The following is a 19,986-nucleotide window of genomic DNA, read 5'->3' as shown; positions in this document are numbered from 1 at the left end:
AGACACCAATTTGTCCTCCACTTATTTATGCATTCATTCATTGGTTGGTTGATTCTTGTATGTGCCCTGACTGGGGATCAAATCCAAGTCCTTGGCATTTCAGGAAGATGCTCCAACCAAGATACTCAGCCAGGGCCAAAATTTCTTTAAATTAATTACCAACTTTATAAATTGAAAAGAGATATCCAAAAATTTATCTTCTTTTGAAAAACCAAATCAACAATCTGGAGCTACGTAGGGCTATTCCTTTTAGATGGCCCATTCACTCTAGCCCACTTCACTCATTTACATCATCTCCTAAACCTGGATGGCTTCTGAGTTTTTGACAGCAGAACTAGGTTGACCACAAATTCAGCAGAATAAACCACTTGCATATTCAGAACATTCAGCTTCCAAATGGAACTGGTCTCAACATAGTCACCAATGACGATGTATGGTCCGATCCAACAGATACTTTTTCAGCCTTATATTAACCCCTCTCTTCAGCATCTCACCCTGATGACCTCGCCTTGCCCTCCTGGACAATATACTCTCCTGATTTCTTCGTATCTTCTCAGTCTCCACTGCAGATTATTTCTTCTTCTGCCTGTCCAAAATGCCAAAGGTCCTGCCCAGTATCTCTTCTCACACTACATTTTCTCCCTGAACGATGTCTCAGCTCCCTTAATTTATATAACACCAATACTCAGAATATTCAGAATATTCTGCCTTCTTCTCAAAACTCTGAGCCAGGTCACTTTGCATGTTCCACAGGCACTTTAAACAATGTCTAAAACTGAAGTCATTAAATTCCCCCTAACCACCTGGGATATCTTGGTTAGTGGCACGTATTTATCAAGACAGAAATCTGGGACTCAGGCTCTTCCTGCTAACTTTGTATCACTCCTAACCAATGAACATGTCCTTGCTAATATTACCTTCTAATATTTCTAGAATATATCCTATGTATACCCCATATGTGCTCAGTTTCGTTTCTGACTTCTCATCTAACAGGTATTGTAGGCTACTTTATAATACCTCTCCTTAAAACCCCCTCCAGAGCTGCAGTCCATTTCCTCTCTCTGCCTACTTCTGTTTGTTCAATACAACTATTTATGAATAAGGTCCCAGAGGTCAGGGACCATGTTTTATTCAGTTCTAATTACTGGTATTGGGCACCCAAACAAGTATTTCTAAGATGAGCAAAACTAAGTGGCTCAGAAAACCATGTAGCAATAGGTGATGGTCCTAGGGAATGCCAGATACAGAAATAATTCTAAATGCTCCTGGAATAAGTGAAGACTTGAAAAGGGAAGTGATGCCAAAACCGGTTTGGCTCAGTGGATAGAGCGTCGGCCTGCGGACTGAAAGGTCCCAGGTTCGATTCCGGTCAAGGGCATGTACCTGGGTTGCAGGCATATCCCCAGTAGGAGATGTGCAGGAGGCAGCTGATCGATGTTTCTCTCTCATCGATGTTTCTAACTCTCTATCTCTCTCCCTTCCTCTCTGTAAAAAATCAATAAAATATATTAAAAAAAAAAGAAGAAAAAAAAAAAAGAAGAAAAAAAAAAAAGAAAAGGGAAGTGAAGAGAATCTTGTTGATGACGATATCATGCTAAGTGCCCTGAAAAGGGAAGGAAAGAGTAGACATATACACCACTTAACTTCTCTTACTTAGTCACAGTTATTACATACAGCTTCTAAAAGAAACAAGTTAGAACAATCCAGGCACCCAAAAAGAACCCATTCTTTTCCTAACATGACTCCTTTTTCTTTCTTATAGTGAAAATAATCTGGAAATTGACTAAATTACATACATATAGAATATCTCTAGAAGTATCAGAGTCAAACAGGGTGGAAGGGCCAGGTACGGAAGTGAGACAGGGACGTTTATAGTCACTGTACACCCTTTTATACCTTTTGAATTTTATGCTATAGTACATATATTACTTATCCCCCCCACCCCAAATTCATAAAATAGTTTTTAAAAGAGATCAGACTGGTAGGGCTTACCTCCTCCACAGTACAATGGGGACGCCTCAGACCCTTGCCACCCTCTTCAATCATCATCTCTGTTACAACCTGTTCCTGAGGTTTCCACATTAAGGAACTCTCTGGATTGCCTTTGCTATGGCGGCGGCCACCTGGTCTTCTATTATAGCCGTCTGAGTTCAAAGTAAACCTGAGAGACAGAAAAAAAAGAAAAAAAGAAACGTGTGTCACCAAACTGCTTAAATTGCTGGAATCTAAGCTTCAGACCATTCTGTGATTAGGCTTCCCAGATTAAGCTTGCTCCTGGCAAATCAGACAACTAGCATTCACAAAAGTTACATCTATCTCTAGAGTAGAGGTAGAATTCCACTATGGAACATCTATTTCCAGTCACCAGGGCTGCCACATGAGAGCCTCTGCCTTCTTCCTCAAGCCCCACTTTCCAACCCCAACTCTGGAATTAGCTCCCTACTACACATACCCTCCCCTTGTGCTGCCCTTTTCCTTTACTCACTTGGCATAGCTGGAATTAATTATTGTGTGATTGTTTAATGTCAATATCCCACACCAAACTTTAAATTCCATGAAGACAGAGATTACATCATTTCATCACTGGATCTTAGAACAGGATCTAAGCCAAAAGGCACTCAATATTTGCTGGATGCTAAATTAATGATTGTAAATTAATAACTGCTAAAGAAATGAAAGCCATGAAGCCCCTAGTCATTGTTGCTGGTGGAAGAGCCTGCCTCTCCTACCATCACCAATAATGGGACAAACTGACATCATATCTTCTTGATGTAATGTTTTAAAAACACTACGTGTATGAGACTTTTACCAAAAAAACAAAAAAGCTGCATAATCTAAAACAAATCATGAATAAGTGTCCAACAAAATTAAAGGACATTCTACAAAAGAAATGTTCTGTTGGGTGGGGTGAAAGTAGGTTTACTGTTGTGAGGATGTAAAACAGAGTTTATTATTATTTATTAATTACTGTATTATTTTCCATCCAAAATAATAGATGCCCCACCCTGTACTCTTTAAAAATATCCATGCTATTAAAGGAAGTCTGAGGAGTTGTTCCAGACTAAAGGAAATCAACAAGACCGAAAATTAAACCTAATGCATGATCCTGCACTGAATGTGGACCAGAAAAAATCCTCTATTATGGATAAATTTAAACAAGACAAATAGTATTATATTAAATTTTCTAATTTTTGTAATCTATGATTACGTAAGTAAACGTCCTCATTCTTATGAAATAAAGCTCTGAAGTACTATGATTAGAAGGACATGAGTCTAAGACTCTCAAATGGTTCAGAAAAAATATTATGTATATATGACAGAAAATGATAAAGAAATCGGCAAAATGATAACTGGTGAATCTGTGTCAAATGAAGACAAAATACACAAAAACGGTCCTAACTGGATGAAGAAATAAACAAGCCTACAATTACAGCAGGAAACATCAATACTCCTTGTTCATCAATCAATAAAAAAAGTAGACAGAAACCAGTAAGGCCTGTAAAACATCAACAACTTGAGCTAACATTTATAGAAAACTCCACCCAACAATAGCAAAATACACATTCTTTTCAAGTGCACATTGGACATCATCCCTATAGACCATATTCTAGTCTATAAAACAAATGCTAAAATTTAAAAGAATTGAAATCATACTAAGTATATTCTCTGATCACAATGGAATTAAACTAAATAACTGAAAGATATCTGGAAAGTCCCAAATATTTGGATATTAAACAACAGAATTCTACACTTCAAAATAATCACTGGATAAAGAGAAAGTACAACAGAAATTAGAAAATATTTTTAAATTGAATAAAAATTAAAACCAATTTTTCAAAATGTGTGGGCTGCAGCTGAAGCAATGCTTATAGAGATAATTATAGCATTAAGTGCTTAGAAAATAAGTTCACTTCTAAATATTCAAGTATGTATCTCCCAAAAACAAGGACATCTTTTACATAACCATAATACAGTCATCAAAACCCAGTCAGCAATGACACAATATGTAATATGTAGCCACATTTAAATTTCCCCAAAGACATTAAAAGTATCCTTCACGACAATATTTTTACTATCTTGAATCCAATGCAGAAGCTCACATAGCATTTAGTTGTCATGTATCTTTAATCTCCTTTAAACTGAAAGTTTTTTAGCCTCTCTTCATCTTTATAATGAAGAGTACAGGCCTTAACCAGGTTCCTCATTCTTAGACTCAGATTGATTTTTGCAGGAATATGAATTAACCGATGTCTTCAGCACAATATATCTGGAGGCCACAATGTGTCTTTGTCTCACTGTGAATGGCTTTAACTTTGCTCCTTTCCTTAAGATGGAGTCATCAAGCAGTTTTCTTTACCCTAAAGTTATTATTTTTCCGTTGTAATTAATAAGTAATTTGTGGGGAGATATTTTGAGTATATATAAGTACCCCATACCTCATCAAACTTTTACTTACTAGGTTCAGCTCAATTGATTCCTATATGTATCAATTACTATAATAGTTACAAAATGGTCATTTTCTAATTCAATCATTCCCTGTACACTTACTTATTGGCATCCTACTATAAATATCTTTCTCTCCCACAATATATATTTAATTATAACACCTATATCCTGTCTTTATTCATTCTGATGTTTAAATTGTTCCCAATTTGGCCAGTGAAAGCCCCTTTAAGTTTCCTCCTGTGTCACGTTGACATGTCCCCAGTTTCTGAACACTCCTTTTATTTCTGGCACAAGACATTACAAATTCATTTTGTACTTTCTTTCCTAGCTCTACAATCAACCATCCAACTCCAGAAAACTCAGTTTTTAGTTAGTGCCTCATTCTTAAACTAGAGGCCTGGTGCACGAATTCATGCACCAATGGGGTCCCTTGGCCTGGCCTGTGGGATTAGGCCAAAACCAGCTGGCTCTCCAACATCCCCCAAGGAGTCTCAGATTGCGAGAGGGCGCAGGCCAGGCCGAGGGACCCCACCGGTGCACTATCAGGGCCGAGGAGGGACCACAGGAGGGCTCCAGGGTGTGTCCGGCCCATTTACTCAGTGCTGATCGGCCAGACCTCAGCAGCAAGCTAACCTACCAGTCAGAGCATCTGCCCCCTGGTGGTCAGTGCACATCATAGTGACTGGCTGACCGATCGACTCTCTGCCCCCTGATGGTCAGTGCATGTCATAGCGAGCAGTTGAGCAGCCTTAGCATATCATTAGCATATTATGCTGTGATTGGTTGAATAGACGACTTAGCATATTAGGCTTTTATTATATAGGATATGAGTGGAAAGCCAAGGATTACAAGTCTTTGAATAGACTCTAATATGAAACATAAGATCAAAAATAAACCAAAGGAGGCAAGGAATTTAGAGGAAGCAGAAAAGCAGGGAGAAGAAATTTTAAAATAATTAAGAGCTTTAGCCAAAACCGGTTTGGCTCAGTGGATAGAGCGTCGGCCTGCGGACTGAAAGGTCCCAGGTTCGATTCCGGTCAAGGGCATGTACCTGGGTTGCGGGCACATCCCCAGTGGGAGATGTGCCGGAGGCAGCTGATCGATGTTTCTCTCTCATCGATGTTTCTAACTCTCTATCTCTCTCCCTTCCTCTCTGTGAAAAATCAATAAAATATATTTAAAAAAAAAAAAAAAGAGCTTTAGAGAAATAAGATATTACATCCTTACAATAAGAACAAGAGGCTTGGAGAAAGAAAAACCATGGGGAGTAGGGAAAGGGAGGATGGCTACACCTTAAAAACTATGAAGTACCCTAACCGGCTCAGTGGATAAATCTTCGGCCTAAGGACTGAAGGGTCCCAGGTTCGATTCCGGTCAAGGGCATATACCTTGGTTGCAGGCATATCCCCAGTAGGGGGTGTGCAGGAGGCAGCTGGTCAATGTTTCTCTCTCATTGATGTTTCTAACTCTCTCTCTCCCTTCCTCTCTGTAAAAAAATCAAAGAATATATAAAAACAAACAAACCCAAAACTACGAAGCCCCTTCACAAAGAAATCAGTAAAAGATTTCTTTTTAAAGGGCAAGGATAACAAAAGAGAATTTATAGGAAAATTAGATCAATGCAAAAGGTCAAATACATTTTTTAAAATCCAAGTAGTTTAATATCCAAGTAGTAGAAATCCTAGAAAGTAGGAACACAAAAAAAAGAAAATTACCGTAATGAAAAAACAGTTCAGGGTATGAAAATTCATCAGGCTAGACTAGACACATTATTTCCGTACTTTTCTGCATGCATATTATACTTTTTAAAAAGTTTATAAGCGAATGGTAATTCTTTTTCAAAAGGTTTTCAAAATCAGATGCTGCCGGGCGCGGTGGCGCGCGCCTGTAGTCCCAGCTACTCGGGAGGCTGAGACTGTAGGATCGCTTGAGCCCAGGAGTTCTGGGCTGTAGTGCGCTATGCCGATCGGGTGTCCGCACTAAGTTCGGCATCAATATGGTGACCTCCCGGGAGCAGGGGGCCACCAGGTTGCCTAAGGAGGGGTGAACCGGCCCAGGTCGGAGACGGAGCAGGTCAAAATCAGATGCTATGGGCATATAATATGGCAGAAAAAGTAACACATACCTGAGTTCAAGTTTCTCATTAGCTGCATAATATTTGGTAAGCTCGAGTACTTACTTAACAAAATCACATAATAGAAAAAAGTGTGAATGCCTAGCAAGAGCGAGCACCTAATATGTGCTAAGTTTCCATGTAAAGAAAGACAGAATTTAACACTTACCCAAAGGAAGGCAGGACTCTGCGAGGCTGATCTCGAGTTACTGTCACTCTGATCTTTGGATAATCACTTATTCCATTAGGAGATTTATTACCTATTTTAAAAATGCATTTGTAATTGTAAATAAATAAATAAATTAATTAATTAATTAAAAAACATCTGTGAACACTGCATTAGAAAAGAAACTGTATGATCAGTCTACACTGTAGAACCATATATGTTATTTTTTCAAATTCTATTACTATACAGCAGAGATTAGAACAACCTTTGTAAGGTTAAAGGAAAAGCAATTGTGCTTAGGTTGTCTTTGATCTCAGATAAGCAATAACAATTCATGGGCAAGCTTTCCTAGTTTTGCTTGCTGGGATCAATAAGAGGCATGAAGAACTTAATGATTATAAAACTCCCTACAACCTAATCAAATTAAGAGAATTTTTCAAGTTGTTTTTTCCTCCCAAGAAAACAGAAGTATTTTTAAGTGAAAACCTACCACATGTTACTACATTTCACTGGAAGCTTCTAACACTTGTGAAGTGGTTACTATACTTCAAAAAATGGTAACCAAATTTTCATCTGCCACATTTTCTTTGGAGCTATTTATTACAGGGGCTTGGAGTGCCTGAGGACTCCAAAATGCAATTGTAGCAGCAAAGCCTAAACTGACCTGAATTCATTTGCTTGCAAAACCTGACTTGAACCAATGTTCAAATCCAATGGGTTCTTATAATAGTATTCAATAAACACAAAATATCTAAAATAGAATAAATTCAGAATCCCCAAACACGTTTCTAAAGGCTTCAGATTAGAGACTGGACTTGATTATATTAGAAACCTGCCCCAGGAATACCTGTGCTTCTCTGACTAGACTACACAAACCCACAGAAATATACTGCTGATGCCTCGGGCAGGATAAATCTACTAGCCTTTCCATGTCAATTTTAATGGTAAATCATTTTAAACATTTATATAGTCAAACAATATAAATAGATTATGAAATCTAATTTGTATTTACTTTTAAATAAAATGAAAGGCTTCAAAGAAGTATAATCTTTGTCCCCAGGTCCCTTGGAACTAGATTCTCAGACTTGGGGGTACACATTTATTTTCCTTTCATCTGTCACTAGAGGTACTTGACTTAAAAAGTTTGTTTGAGAAGCACTACTCTGTTTTTATCATTTCCTTTGCTTCTTGAACTTTTGACTTCTAAACCCACAACTTCTCTAAAAGCTCTTTTTCCCCTTCCTCTCAAACTTTACATACCTACCTGCCTGGCAGAGATCACACCATTTTCAGGACTCTGGTTTCTCCCTATTTCCCCGCTCTCCCCCTCCCCCCCTCCCCATAGCACTGTGCACAGTATATTACAAAATTAACAATTCAATTTGGGGGTCTGGATGATATAGAGGTTCCTAATCCATAAAACTGAGAACTGGAGACCTAAGGTTGCTCCCCAATCAGATTCACACATAAAAAAAGTCCTTCTAAGGCAGAGTTTTACTATTTTTGTTATTATTGCTATTTGTTTTATTATTAAAGGTTTCATTATTTTGTTAAGTATTTTATTATTTTATTATTCTGAATAACTTAGCATAGTGCCTAGCACAGAGGAAGTGCTCAGGAAATGTTTGTGTGTAGTTTTTTGGGAATGAAATTTGATCTAAGTCACATTATGGACACTGATAATCCAAACAGAAAACACAACAGTAAATTCAAAGACAATTGGAAAGGAAAGCTATTTGCCTTTTAGAATGACAGAGAGAATGTCTGTGTTTTCATATCAAAGCAGTGTTCTCCTTTCATAGTCTCAAAACTCAGAAAAAAGAGGCAGGAGGAGGAAGGGGGAAACAGAAATATTTTTGTCCACCTCACCCAGTTTCAGCATGTTGTTCCAGGATCCGGAACCTGTCAGTTCACAAGATGAAGAGTTCGAAAATACCTTAAAATCAAATAAAATAACCTCTGTAGTATATAATTTTAGAATTTAAGTAAGTTTCTAATATAAAAAAATACAAATCACTCTATTGGTGCTAGCTCACAGAAGAGATATCATCAATAAAACCAGATATTTAATTTGTGAAGGCTCACAAAATGATGTAAAGAAAATTAACAATTCCAAGGTCTCCAAATATACTTATTATTCAGTAATTGAGCTCTTTATAAATATTTCTTAAATATGTAATTTCTTTTATAAAGTGTAATTTCTTAAACTTTTAAGTTTTTGGCCTATATATCAAGGCTAATAAAGACATGCATATTTCTGGATAGAAGTCATTCTACACATTAATGCCCAAAATGAGAATATTTCCAAAATTTAGTTTCAATGATTAAGTACCAAAATCAGTAGTGCCAAAGGAGTCCTATCCCCACTGACCTCTCCTGAAGGAGCCGCATTCCGTGTTCCATTACAAGCAGAAGCTACAGAAGCTACCATGGGCTTTGTGGTCAGCTGGAATGGGAATCCAAACAAGCTGGCAGCATTGTAGAGACTGTTTTTCACTTGGTGAATAAAGCAATCTAGAAAGTATAATACAGATTACATATACATATAAACCTAGAGTAACAAACTTCTGGCAAAAAAAAAATCAGATTGCAGCCCAGCGGTGTGGCTCAGAGGTTGAGTGTCGCCCCAGGAACCAGGAGGTCACGGTTCAATTCCTGGTCAGAGCACATGCCCGGGCTGTGGGCTGGCCCCTAGTAGGGGACATGCAGGAGGCAGATCAATGATTCTCTCTCATCATTGATATTTCTATCTCTCTCCTCTTCTCCCTGTTGCTTCTCTGAAATCAGTAAAAACATCCTATATAATAAAGGGATAACATGCAAAATGACCAGTCACTATGACGCGCACTCACTCACCAGGGGAAAGATGCTCAATGCTGGAGCTGCCCCTGGTGGTTAGTGCACTCTCACAGGGGGGGAACCGCTCAGCCAGAAGCCAAGCTCACAGCAGGTGAGCACAGCGGTGGTAGTGGGAGACTCTCCTGCCCCCCTGGCAGTGCTAAGGATGTCCAACTGCTAGCTCCCAGACTGCAAGAGGGTGCAGGCCAGGCTGAGGGACCCCCTCCCCCTGAGTGCACGAATTTCGTGCACCAGGCCTCTAGTATTTTTAAAAAGTAATAAGATTGTATCTAAAAAAGGCCTCTCAATTTTTATTAGAAGTCCTATTTTCCATCATTGAGATAAAAAGTTACCTGTAAAAAGACTTCTCTCCTACTTGAATAACTGAAATTCCAGCACTGTGTTTTTTGTATTTTTAGTAAGATATCTGGGATGCTACAAAAATATTAAACTATCACACAGATTTCACACACAAAAGTCCTGAAAGGACAGCTTTCAAGCAATGATTTTTCCCAAATATATGAAACAAAAAGAGCCCCAGCTGATTTGGCTCAGTGGATTGAGCATCGACCTGCAGACTGAAGGGTCCTGGGTTTGATTCTGGTCAAGGGCATATGTCGGGGTTGTGGGCTCGAACCCCAGTGGGGGGCGTGCAGGAGGCAGCTGACCAATGATTCTCTCTCATCTTTGGTGTTTCTATCTCTCCCTTCCTCTCTGAAATCAATAAAATATATCCTATATAATAAAAGGCTAATATGCAAATTGACCCTAACAGCAGAATGACTGGGAATGACTGGTCACTATGACACACACTGACCACCAGGGGGCAGGCGCTCAGTGCAGCGTTAAGGATGTCCAACTGCAGCTTAGGCCTGCTCCCTGCTGGCAAGTGGACATCCCCCAAGGGCTCCCGGGCTGCCAGAGAAATGTCTGACTGCCAGTTTAGGCCCAATCCCCCAGGGAGCGGGCCTAAGCCAGCAGGTGGACATCCCCCGAGGGGTCCCAGACTGCAAAAGGGCACAGGCCAGGCTGAGCTTCCCCTCCCCCCCCCCCACCCCCCCAGTGCACAAATTTTTGTGCACCGGGGCCCTAGTATATATATAAAAGAAAGGAAATCTATACCAAAGGGTCAGGGGCATAACTTAACAACCTGGAGTTTATAGTCACTAGGTATGGCAGAATCCTACAGGAAACACATCATTTACTCATAGGTTTGTCCTTATTTCCTGGGCAGGTAACATTATAGTTGTCCTAAACAGCTACTTACTAAGTGCCTACAGTATCTTGACTACGCCAAGGTAGAAATTACTGAAGTATAAGATATGCAATTCTTAAACATCTATGATAAAACAAGGCTATCCCTCTACTGGAGAAAATGTGTCGGACTCACCCTCCCTGCCACCAAACAAAGATTACAAAATAAGCAAGTAAATAAACAAGGGGGAGGGGTAAATTTGTGTTTTCTTAACTTCCTCCTTTTATCACTACCCTTTTCTTACTTCCTACACTGATGACTTATTTTCTACAATTTACTTTCTATTTCCTAATTAAGAGTATTCTAAAGCACTGGTTTGAAAGAAAGAGTTCATCACCTTAGCCACATTCTGCTTTAGAGAAAAACAGCCTGAAATTGAAATGGTGGCTTTTAAGCAACAAGCACTCCAGAACAGATAAGATATATAATACTTTCCAGAAAGATAGTGAAATAACTTAAACAGCAGGGAGGATGCGATAACTGGATAAAGCAGAATCCAATCTGAAGTCATTTGAAACTAGAGAATAGTTCAAAGAACCAGTTTGCAAATGACCTGCTTCATAGTTAAAAGAAACAAAGTTTACAAATATCCTGTTTCTCATTTTTAGGAATTAGAAAGAATTCCAGGTTATCCCTCTAATAATGTGAACTTCATGTGGGAGAAAACAGCTTTAGGGATTGGTGATTAACCTACAGTCATCCAAGCTCAGAAGACAAGAGGTACTCTTACCCGGCCTGTTGCTCAGTGGTTGAGCAGTGACCCATGAACCAAGAGGTCACCAGTTTGATTCCCAGTCAGGGCATATACCCAGGTTGCAGGCTCGATACCCCAGTAGGGATGTTTCTATTTCTCTATCCCTCCCCCTTCCTCTCTCTAAAAAATCAATAAAAACATTTTTAAAAAAGAGGTGCTCTTAACAACTTAGTTAAATAATGGACACTAAAAAGTAACATAATATTTATTTTCTTACAAATTTTGTCAAAATCTGAGTATACCTAAGATTATATCAAAAGTTCACATAGACTTAAAAAAAAAAAAAAAGGCCTGCCATATCTATAAAATGGAGTAAGACCACTTTATTTTCCTGAGACTAACCTAAAATCTCTTAAAATCCTTTTCTTCTATAAGTCATGAATCTGAATTCTAAGGTCCTCCTTTTCTTTAAGCCTTCCTTTTTTTTCTCTGAAAAGCAACCAATAGAGCTGTACTGCCAATATAGTAGCCACTAGCTACATGTAAGTTACCCAAGTTTCAATTTAATTAAAATTATAAATTCAGTTCCTCAGTTGCACTAACCCCATTTCAAGTGCTCAATAGCCATTGTGAACTATAGATAGTTCTATGAACTATCTATGAACTATAGATAGTTCTATGAACATTACTATAAACCTTTACAAACTCTGCTAGTATTACCTCTCTGCTACTCACTGCTTCCCCCTTGCCTTAGGTTTCCTTCTATAGTTCCCATTCAGAAAATCATAACACATATTTCATGGAAATCGTGGAGGAAGAGATCCTTAACATAGAAGTCCATAAGATGGATGACTGCAAGAATTATTTCTGGAAACGTCTATAATTTCACTGTGTATGTTATTTGTTTACCACATATAGTTATTTATATTTTTCTTTAAAATTGACTCTCTTTTGGTAAACAAATGTATTTGAAAGGTAATTTTTAAAAATATTTTTACTTATTGATTGGTTTTAGAGAGAAAGAGAGAGAGGGAAAGAGGGAGAAACATCAATTTTGTTGTCCCACTCATTATACATTCATTGGTTGCTTCTTGTATGTGCCCTGACCAGGAATTGAACCTGCAAGCTTGGTGTATGCAGATGACGCTCTAACCAACTGAGCTACCTGGCCAGGACTGAAAGGTAATTTTTTATTTTCAATTTCGGTTTACATTCAATATTATTCTGTATTCGTTTCAGGTGTACAGCATAGTGGTTATAAAATCATGTACTTTATACAGCTCTCCAATATTTCAAGTACCCACTTGGTCCCATACATAACTATTATGATATATATTCCCTATGCTGAAACTTACATCTCTGTAACTATTCTGTAACTACCTATTTATACTTCTTTTAATATATTTTTATTGATTTCAGAGAAGAAGGGAGAGGGAGAGAGAAACATCAATGATGAGAGAGTCATTGATCAGCTGCCTCCTGCATGCCCCACACTGGGGATCAATCCCTCAATTCAGGCATGTGCCCTGACGGGGAATCAAACCTCGACCTCCTGGTTCATAGGTCAACACTCAACCATTGAGCCATGCCAGCTGGGCCGATTTATATTTCTTAATTTATACTTCTTAATTCCTTCGCCTTTTTCACCCAGTCCCCCAACCTTCCTCCCCTGTCAAACATCAGTCTGTTATCTGTACCTATGAATCTGTTTCTACTGTTTATTTTGTTCATATAAGTGAAATCATATTGCTATTTGTCTTTTTCCATCTGACTTACTTCACTTAGCATAATACTCTCCAGGTCCATCCATGCTGTCACAAATGGTAAATTTTCATTCTTTTTTTATGGCTGAGTAGTATTCCACTGTGTATTATATACCACAGCTTTTTGTTGTTGTTTTTAAAAAATGTTTTTATTGACTTTTTTAGAGAGAGAGGAATAGAGGGAAACATCGATGTGAGAGTGAAACATCAATCAGTTACCTCCCACATGCACCCCAACTGGGGATTGAACCTGCAACCTGGGTATGTGGTCTGTCTAGGAATCAAACTAACAAAGTTTCGGTGCATGGGGTGATGCTCAATCAACTGAGCCACACCAGCCGGGGCTCACAGCTTTTTTTTTTCCACTGTCAATTGATGGACATATTGGGTTGCTTCCATATCTTGGCTATGGTTAAACAATGCTGCAATGAACATGGAGGTGCATATATTCCTTTGAATTAATGTTTTGGGTTTCTTTGGATGTTGAAAGGTAATTTTATATTACTTGTGTGAATGTAAAGCAACATTATTTGCCTTATAAAGAAATGAAAACACAACAATATTAAGTTCTAGCTGAGCCTATTAAATAAGGAGAGATTAGCATGTACTACTGACCCTTGAATAACAGGTTTGAACTGTGCAGGTCCATGTATGCACAGATTTTTTTCAATACTGTAAATGTACTTTCACTTCCTTATGATTTTCTTAACATTTTTCCTAGCTTACTTTATTGTGAGAATGCAGTGTGTGTGTGTGCGTGTGTGTGTGTGTGTAATCAACTATTTATTGGTAAGGCTTCCAGTCAAAAGAAGACTATTAGTTAAATTCTAGGGGAGTCAAAAGTTATACATACATTTTCGACTTTATGAGGGAATTGATTACCCTAACCCCCATGTTGTTTTAAAGGTCAACTGTTTTAGACAAGTATTGAAGACATACTAAGCATTCACTCAAGATTTTCTGCTTAAACTAACCAGAAATTTAAAATAACTGAAAAGGATGCAACTTTTTAAGTACATAACATAATTCAAATATTACTTAATATTATGAACACTGTACTTCCTAAAATCATTTCTTGACTGATATCTATCCTGTGCTTTGGGAAATACCATTCTAATGAATCTGGATATTCCTAGCATTCAAAGGCCTCCATACGTTGACCTATCTCTCACTTGCCAACTTTTTCCCCTAAGTTTTACCCACTAGTTCCTGAACTGCACAACTTTCCAATACAATTCCCTCTACCTAGAAAGCTTTTCCTTACCATTGCTCCCTGCTGATATCCTATCCATCCTTCAGGACCCATCTCACATACTAGCTCCTTCCCCAACTATCCACTGAGACTCTTAACCAGCTAATAATTGGACAATATTTTGTTACTACCTTTCTTATTTCATTTATCATGTTCTCATTGACACTGTTATTATTTATGTGCTTGGCTTATATCCCCTACTATATAATCATATACCCTTACAACTTTAAGGTTTTTAAAAATAGAGATCTTGTCTTACTCATTTTTGTATTTCCTGCAGAACCTCAGACACTACTTAGCAGTAAGACATGCTGAGAAAGTACTCAAGAGATTAAAATGAAATCTTAACACATATGTGTCTACTCTTAACCACCACATCTGGAGGTAGATCCACATTCATATGCATTTTTTAGAAATAAGAAAATATTATAGTAATCCATTGTACCTTTTCCTTTTACTCTAACTTTATTCTCTTCTATGAAATGATGTCTAGCCCTTTAGATTGTAGGGAAGTAAACAATTTGAGGCAACACATTAGATTGATTCACTCAGCTATCTGAACCAGATGTCTCAGTTTGAAGTAGTTTTTATAATGTTTTTTCCACAAATTTAAAAAGCAACTTTTCTTTAAAAAAAAAAAAAGGCAACTTTTCTTTCTTTCTTTTTTTTTCTTCTTCTTATTAATCCTTACCCGAGAATATTTTTCTATTGATTTTCAGAGAGGGTGGAAGGGAGGGGAAGAGACAGAGAGCGAAACATCGATTGGTTGCCTCCCACATATACCCTGACTAGGGCCAGGGATGGAGCCTGTAACTGAGGTACATGCCCTTGACGGGAATCGAATCCAGGACCCTTCAGTCCACAGGCCAACGCCCTATCTACTGAGCCAAACTGGCTAGGGCAAAGCAACTTTTCCTTATAGAAAGATTTCGAATTTTAAAATGTATATTAAAAAAAAACTTTAAAAAATGTATATTCAATCTATAGGCTTATCTATCTAGAAAGACATTTAGTTCCCCAGTTACCTCCAGGAAAGATAACTGAGTAGAAAAGGAATGCGAAAGAAACTTACTTTTCACTATATATACTTTTTAGCTTTTGAATTCTGTTACATACATATAGTTTTCCTATTAAAACACTAATTTTTAAAATTAATAATCAATACCTAATCTTGGTCTTTTGGCTGGTATTTCATCAGTGTCCACTGTAGAAAACAGAGTGCTGAAACAAAAGAAAAGAAATATATATATACATATGTACTTATATATACACACATAACCATTTCTATAAGTAAACTTAGCATTTATATAACACACCTCCCTCTATCCACTTTGTCATGAGATCAAACTGATGTTTTAAAGGAGAATGTTACTCGCCCTGGTAGTTGTGGCTCAGTTGGTTGAGTATCGTCCCATGCACCAAGAGGTCGTGGGTTCAATTCCCGGTCAAGGCACCTACCTGGGTTTCGGGCTCAAGCCCCAGTAGGGGTTGTGCAGGAGGCAGCCAATCGATGTTCTGTTCTCTCACCCTGTCCCTTCCTCTCTCTCTAAAATCAATTATAAAACAAAAAATAAAAAAGTACAAAAAAGAGAAAGCCACTCCATAGTAGGACTTAATGCCATGGTTCCAACTATTAGAAAGAGACCCGAACTCCCTCTCATGTAGCATCTGTAATCTGGCTAAAGTCCAAAGCTGAAGCTGGTCAGAAATCACTTAGCTAGTAAATGCACATAGGTTAAGAGCCTAGGACTGCCTTCTTCTCTCCAGAAATGACTTAAAAAACCAGCACCCCAGTTATTTTCTATCTCAGATAGAAGCAGACAATATAAGAAGCCTTGAGAGACAGTTCTTAGCCAGAAAAACTGTAATATTTAACTGCATTTTTTTTTCATGGAAACTAAATTACAGTGATAATAAAGTATTTGAAAATTCAGAAAAGTTATCGAACCTTTACCTCAACAATGTTAAAGCTTCATGATGCACTACTAATCATCTAAAGATGATTGTGACTGATCACATTTCCAAAAAATGAACAGAATAAATCCCAGGATAATACAATTTAGTTTATTACTTTAAACATCCCAAGACCTCCTGGCTTCATTTTGACTGAAAAATGGCTTACATTGAGAAGAGTTGTTTTAGATTAAGGATGGGCAGTAAACAATAGTATTTCCATCTCCAAACCACTGTTCCCCTGACTAGCAGGAATTCATAGCAAAAAGAGAGAGGACAGGGGAGAGCAAATTAATATTCCCTTATTTAATAAATATATACCAACTGCCTATCGTGCACCAACCTCCGCACAAGGCCCTCTGGGTAGAGTAAACAAATGCTACTCATATATACTAAGCATCATGCTAGGCACTTTACAAAATGTTCTCAAATGAGCCTGATATCAACCCTACAGAAAGGTAGAAAGGAATAATAAGTTGAAACCCTACCCTCTCTGAACACATAATGGAATTTAGCTAACAATCTATCTCATCAATGACCTGCATTCTCAGATTCCTGTATTAATTCTCTTGTTCTCTCACACTCCAAGAAACCAACTTTCAATGATCTTGAGGCTTAATAATAATAATAATAATAATAAATAAAAGTGAACGCAACATTTGATCAATGGGGGGAGGGGTGTAAAGAACTGTTATGGTATTTTATTCTCTAGAAGATTAAGTCTTAGGTAAAGGGGCGCGTGCACACTGTGAAGGTATAAACCAAGGGGTAAAATGCTAAGTAAAAACAGCCTTTACTTTCTCCCCAAAATTTTAACTTACGAGTACAGACTAGTGATCTTTTTAAAGGAATGAAGTACCAACCTAACCCCCCCCCCCCCGCCCCATACACTAATGCTGAAGCTAAGAATCACTCTCCCTACCTCTCTGCCCAAGGGCGCGTGTACACACACACACACACACACAGTCTGACAACTGTTTCAGAACAAGACAACTGCTGTTTCGGTGCTGAGAGAACAGCATTTGCAGTCAAAACGGCTCTGGGCAAGCTATCAACCTCACTTCCCTTAACTGCACTTACTGCCCGCAGATGCCACCTGGGAGTGTGCTTTGTAAACAGAGAGCCAAAACAAATCGCTCGTGTTCCACCCGAGAGCAGCAAAGTCTGGTAAAGCCCCGTTTGTGGACGGGGAGCGGCGTGGACTCGGACAAGAACAGCCGGTGTCCGAACCATCACCTGCCACTCCGAAGACGACCAGCATCTTCCGTCACCAGGAGCCGCATCAGCCCAGGGCGGAGGAAGCAGCTACGTCACCACGGCACCCGCGACCCGCACCTCCACCGCCGCGGCCCAGCGGCGCGTCGGGGCTGCGCTCCTCCGCCGGGGCCCGCCGGGCGGGATCGGCGCTCGCCGCCGGACCCGGGAGAGGGGAGGGGACTCACGGGCCAGCGCGCAGCCCCTCTCCGCTCACCTGTTCGAGCGCCGTCGCTTCAGCAGGGCCCGGGCAGGGGGCACCGACCGGTCGCAGAAGCGGAAAATGGTGCCGAGAATCCTAACCAGCCATTTGTACATACCAAGCCGAAGCAGCAGCGGCGGCCGACACACCCGGAGACGCAAACCCCAGAGCTGTCGCCGCCGCTGCCGCCTTCGCCGCCTCAGCCACCACAGCCAAGGCTCAGTCGCCGACTGGTGACGCGAGCGGCAGGCCCACACATACAACGTCCCCAGGGCTACGGGAGGACCCCGCCTGCCGCCGCGCTCAACGTCACCTCCTCCCTCCCGACCGGAAGGCATCTTCGCCCTCGATCTGCGCACGCGCACCCTAAGGGCTGGCCGCGGCCCAATCAGGGGTGAGATCGAAAGGGATGTGGGTGGGGCTCTTCCCTTCGGCGGAGCCAATCCTGAGGCGGCCCGCGGGACAAGGCCCACAGGCTGCACGTGAGGCTTCTACACCAGGGAGGGGGCGCTCCGAGGGCCTGAACTACAGGAGGCGCTCAGTACGTGTTTGAGTGCCCAAGAGAAAGGTAGGTCAGATGAATTAACAAGTGTTTACCGTGGAAGGAGCCCTTCATTTTGCTTCTACCTTGTACTTGACAGGCACTGTCACCTTCATGTCTCCCAGCAACCACAGGCAATGGAGAATCTTGTGCCCCCCCCCCTTTTTTAATAAATAAGGAAATCGAGGCACAGAGCGATTGAGTCATGTGCCTAAGGTTATAAAGCAAGCTGGAAGTTGAACCTGGGTCTGAGAACCAGCACTAATCCCCCACCCTAGAAGTCTTCTGGGAGAGACGAGATTACAAGTTACAAGACAACTGGCTTTATTCATCATTTGTTCAATAAATAATATTCTGAAATTCTGCCGCAAGCCACTCCCCTAGAGCTTCAGAACCACTAGCTACCCACCTTTGGCTACCTCCACTCTGGCTTGGGGGCAGAGGCAGTTCCTGTACACAGCTAACACTAGGATGTCACTGAAAGTTTGAGAATACAGTAATAGCAGAATTACACCGCCTAGAACAGCGGTTCTCAACCTGTGGGTCGCGACCCCTTTGGGGGTCGAACAACCCTTTCACAGGGGTCGCCTAAGACCATCGGAAAACACATATATAATTACATATTGTTTTTGTGATTAATCACTATGCTTTAATTATGTTCAATTTGTAACAATGAAAACACATCCTGCATATCAGATATTTCCATTACGATTCATAACAGTAGCAAAATTACAGTTATGAAGTAGCAACGAAAATAATTTTATGGCTGGGGTCACCACAACATGAGGAACTGTATTAAAGGGTCGCGGCATTAAGAAGGTTGAGAACCACTGGCCTAGAAGATTCAGAAGTGGCTATTGCAAGCACAGCATCTACAGCCCATTGCCTCCCCAAAGGACTCTCCTTCCCCCATGGTCATCTCTCCACTCTTCTCAACATCTCTTACAAGTAAACAACAGAGAAGAATTTCCCTCCCACCTGCAACCCAACCCATTTCATAATTTAAGACTAATGCTGGCTTTTTTTTTGCAGAGCAGTTTAGCAGTGTCCCAGCTGTCCATTCCACTTGAAGAGTTGGTCTTTGCTTTTGCCAAACTAAGAACACCATGCAAGTATTGAGAAGAGATTCCTCAAAACAAAAGAGCAGTCTTCATTCAAAAAATAAATCAGAACCCTGATCAGAAGGCTCAGTTGGTTGGCGTGTCGCCTGTACACCAAAAGGTTGTGGGTTTGATTCCTGGTCAGGACACATACTAGGTTGCAGGTTTGATCCCTGGTTGGGTGCGTACAGGAGGCAACTGAAAGATTAACATTGTGGTACTCTGGCAGGCTAAATAGCTATCTCAGGCAATGATTAAAGAAAACTGGATTTATTTAAGGAAAATGGGATGGAAGGTGGGGATATCCAACAGGAAGGGCTACACAGAGAAAAAGGGGCCTTGGAGACAGGTGCAGGGGATTAGCCCAGGATGAGCAGCCACTATCCATTGCTCCCCTGGTTGCAAGTCT

At 40.0% G+C, this 19,986-nt stretch overlaps 1 protein-coding gene across 1 annotated transcript in view; it reads right to left on the bottom strand.

The window, feature by feature from the left end:
- Window positions 1–18,341, bottom strand: part of SENP2 (SUMO specific peptidase 2) — a 36,786-nt gene extending 18,445 nt beyond the window's left edge. The window contains exons 1-6 of the mRNA XM_081086235.1: window positions 17,952–18,341; window positions 15,693–15,748; window positions 9,097–9,239; window positions 8,595–8,661; window positions 6,729–6,819; window positions 1,993–2,161 (exon numbers count right to left, since the gene is read on the bottom strand). Coding sequence (XP_080942361.1) covers window positions 1,993–2,161; window positions 6,729–6,819; window positions 8,595–8,661; window positions 9,097–9,239; window positions 15,693–15,748; window positions 17,952–18,274 — 849 coding nt within the window. The 5' untranslated portion in view covers window positions 18,275–18,341. The remainder of the gene's footprint in view (window positions 1–1,992; window positions 2,162–6,728; window positions 6,820–8,594; window positions 8,662–9,096; window positions 9,240–15,692; window positions 15,749–17,951) is intronic.
- Window positions 18,342–19,986: the final 1,645 nt, after the last annotated feature.

The sequence above is a fragment of the Myotis nattereri genome (genome assembly GCF_964212035.1).
Source record: "Myotis nattereri genome assembly, chromosome: 3".
Lineage (NCBI taxonomy): Eukaryota > Metazoa > Chordata > Mammalia > Chiroptera > Vespertilionidae > Myotis > Myotis nattereri.
The sequence above is the reverse complement of the archived record's forward strand: the minus strand, read 5'-3'. Positions and strand labels throughout refer to the sequence as shown.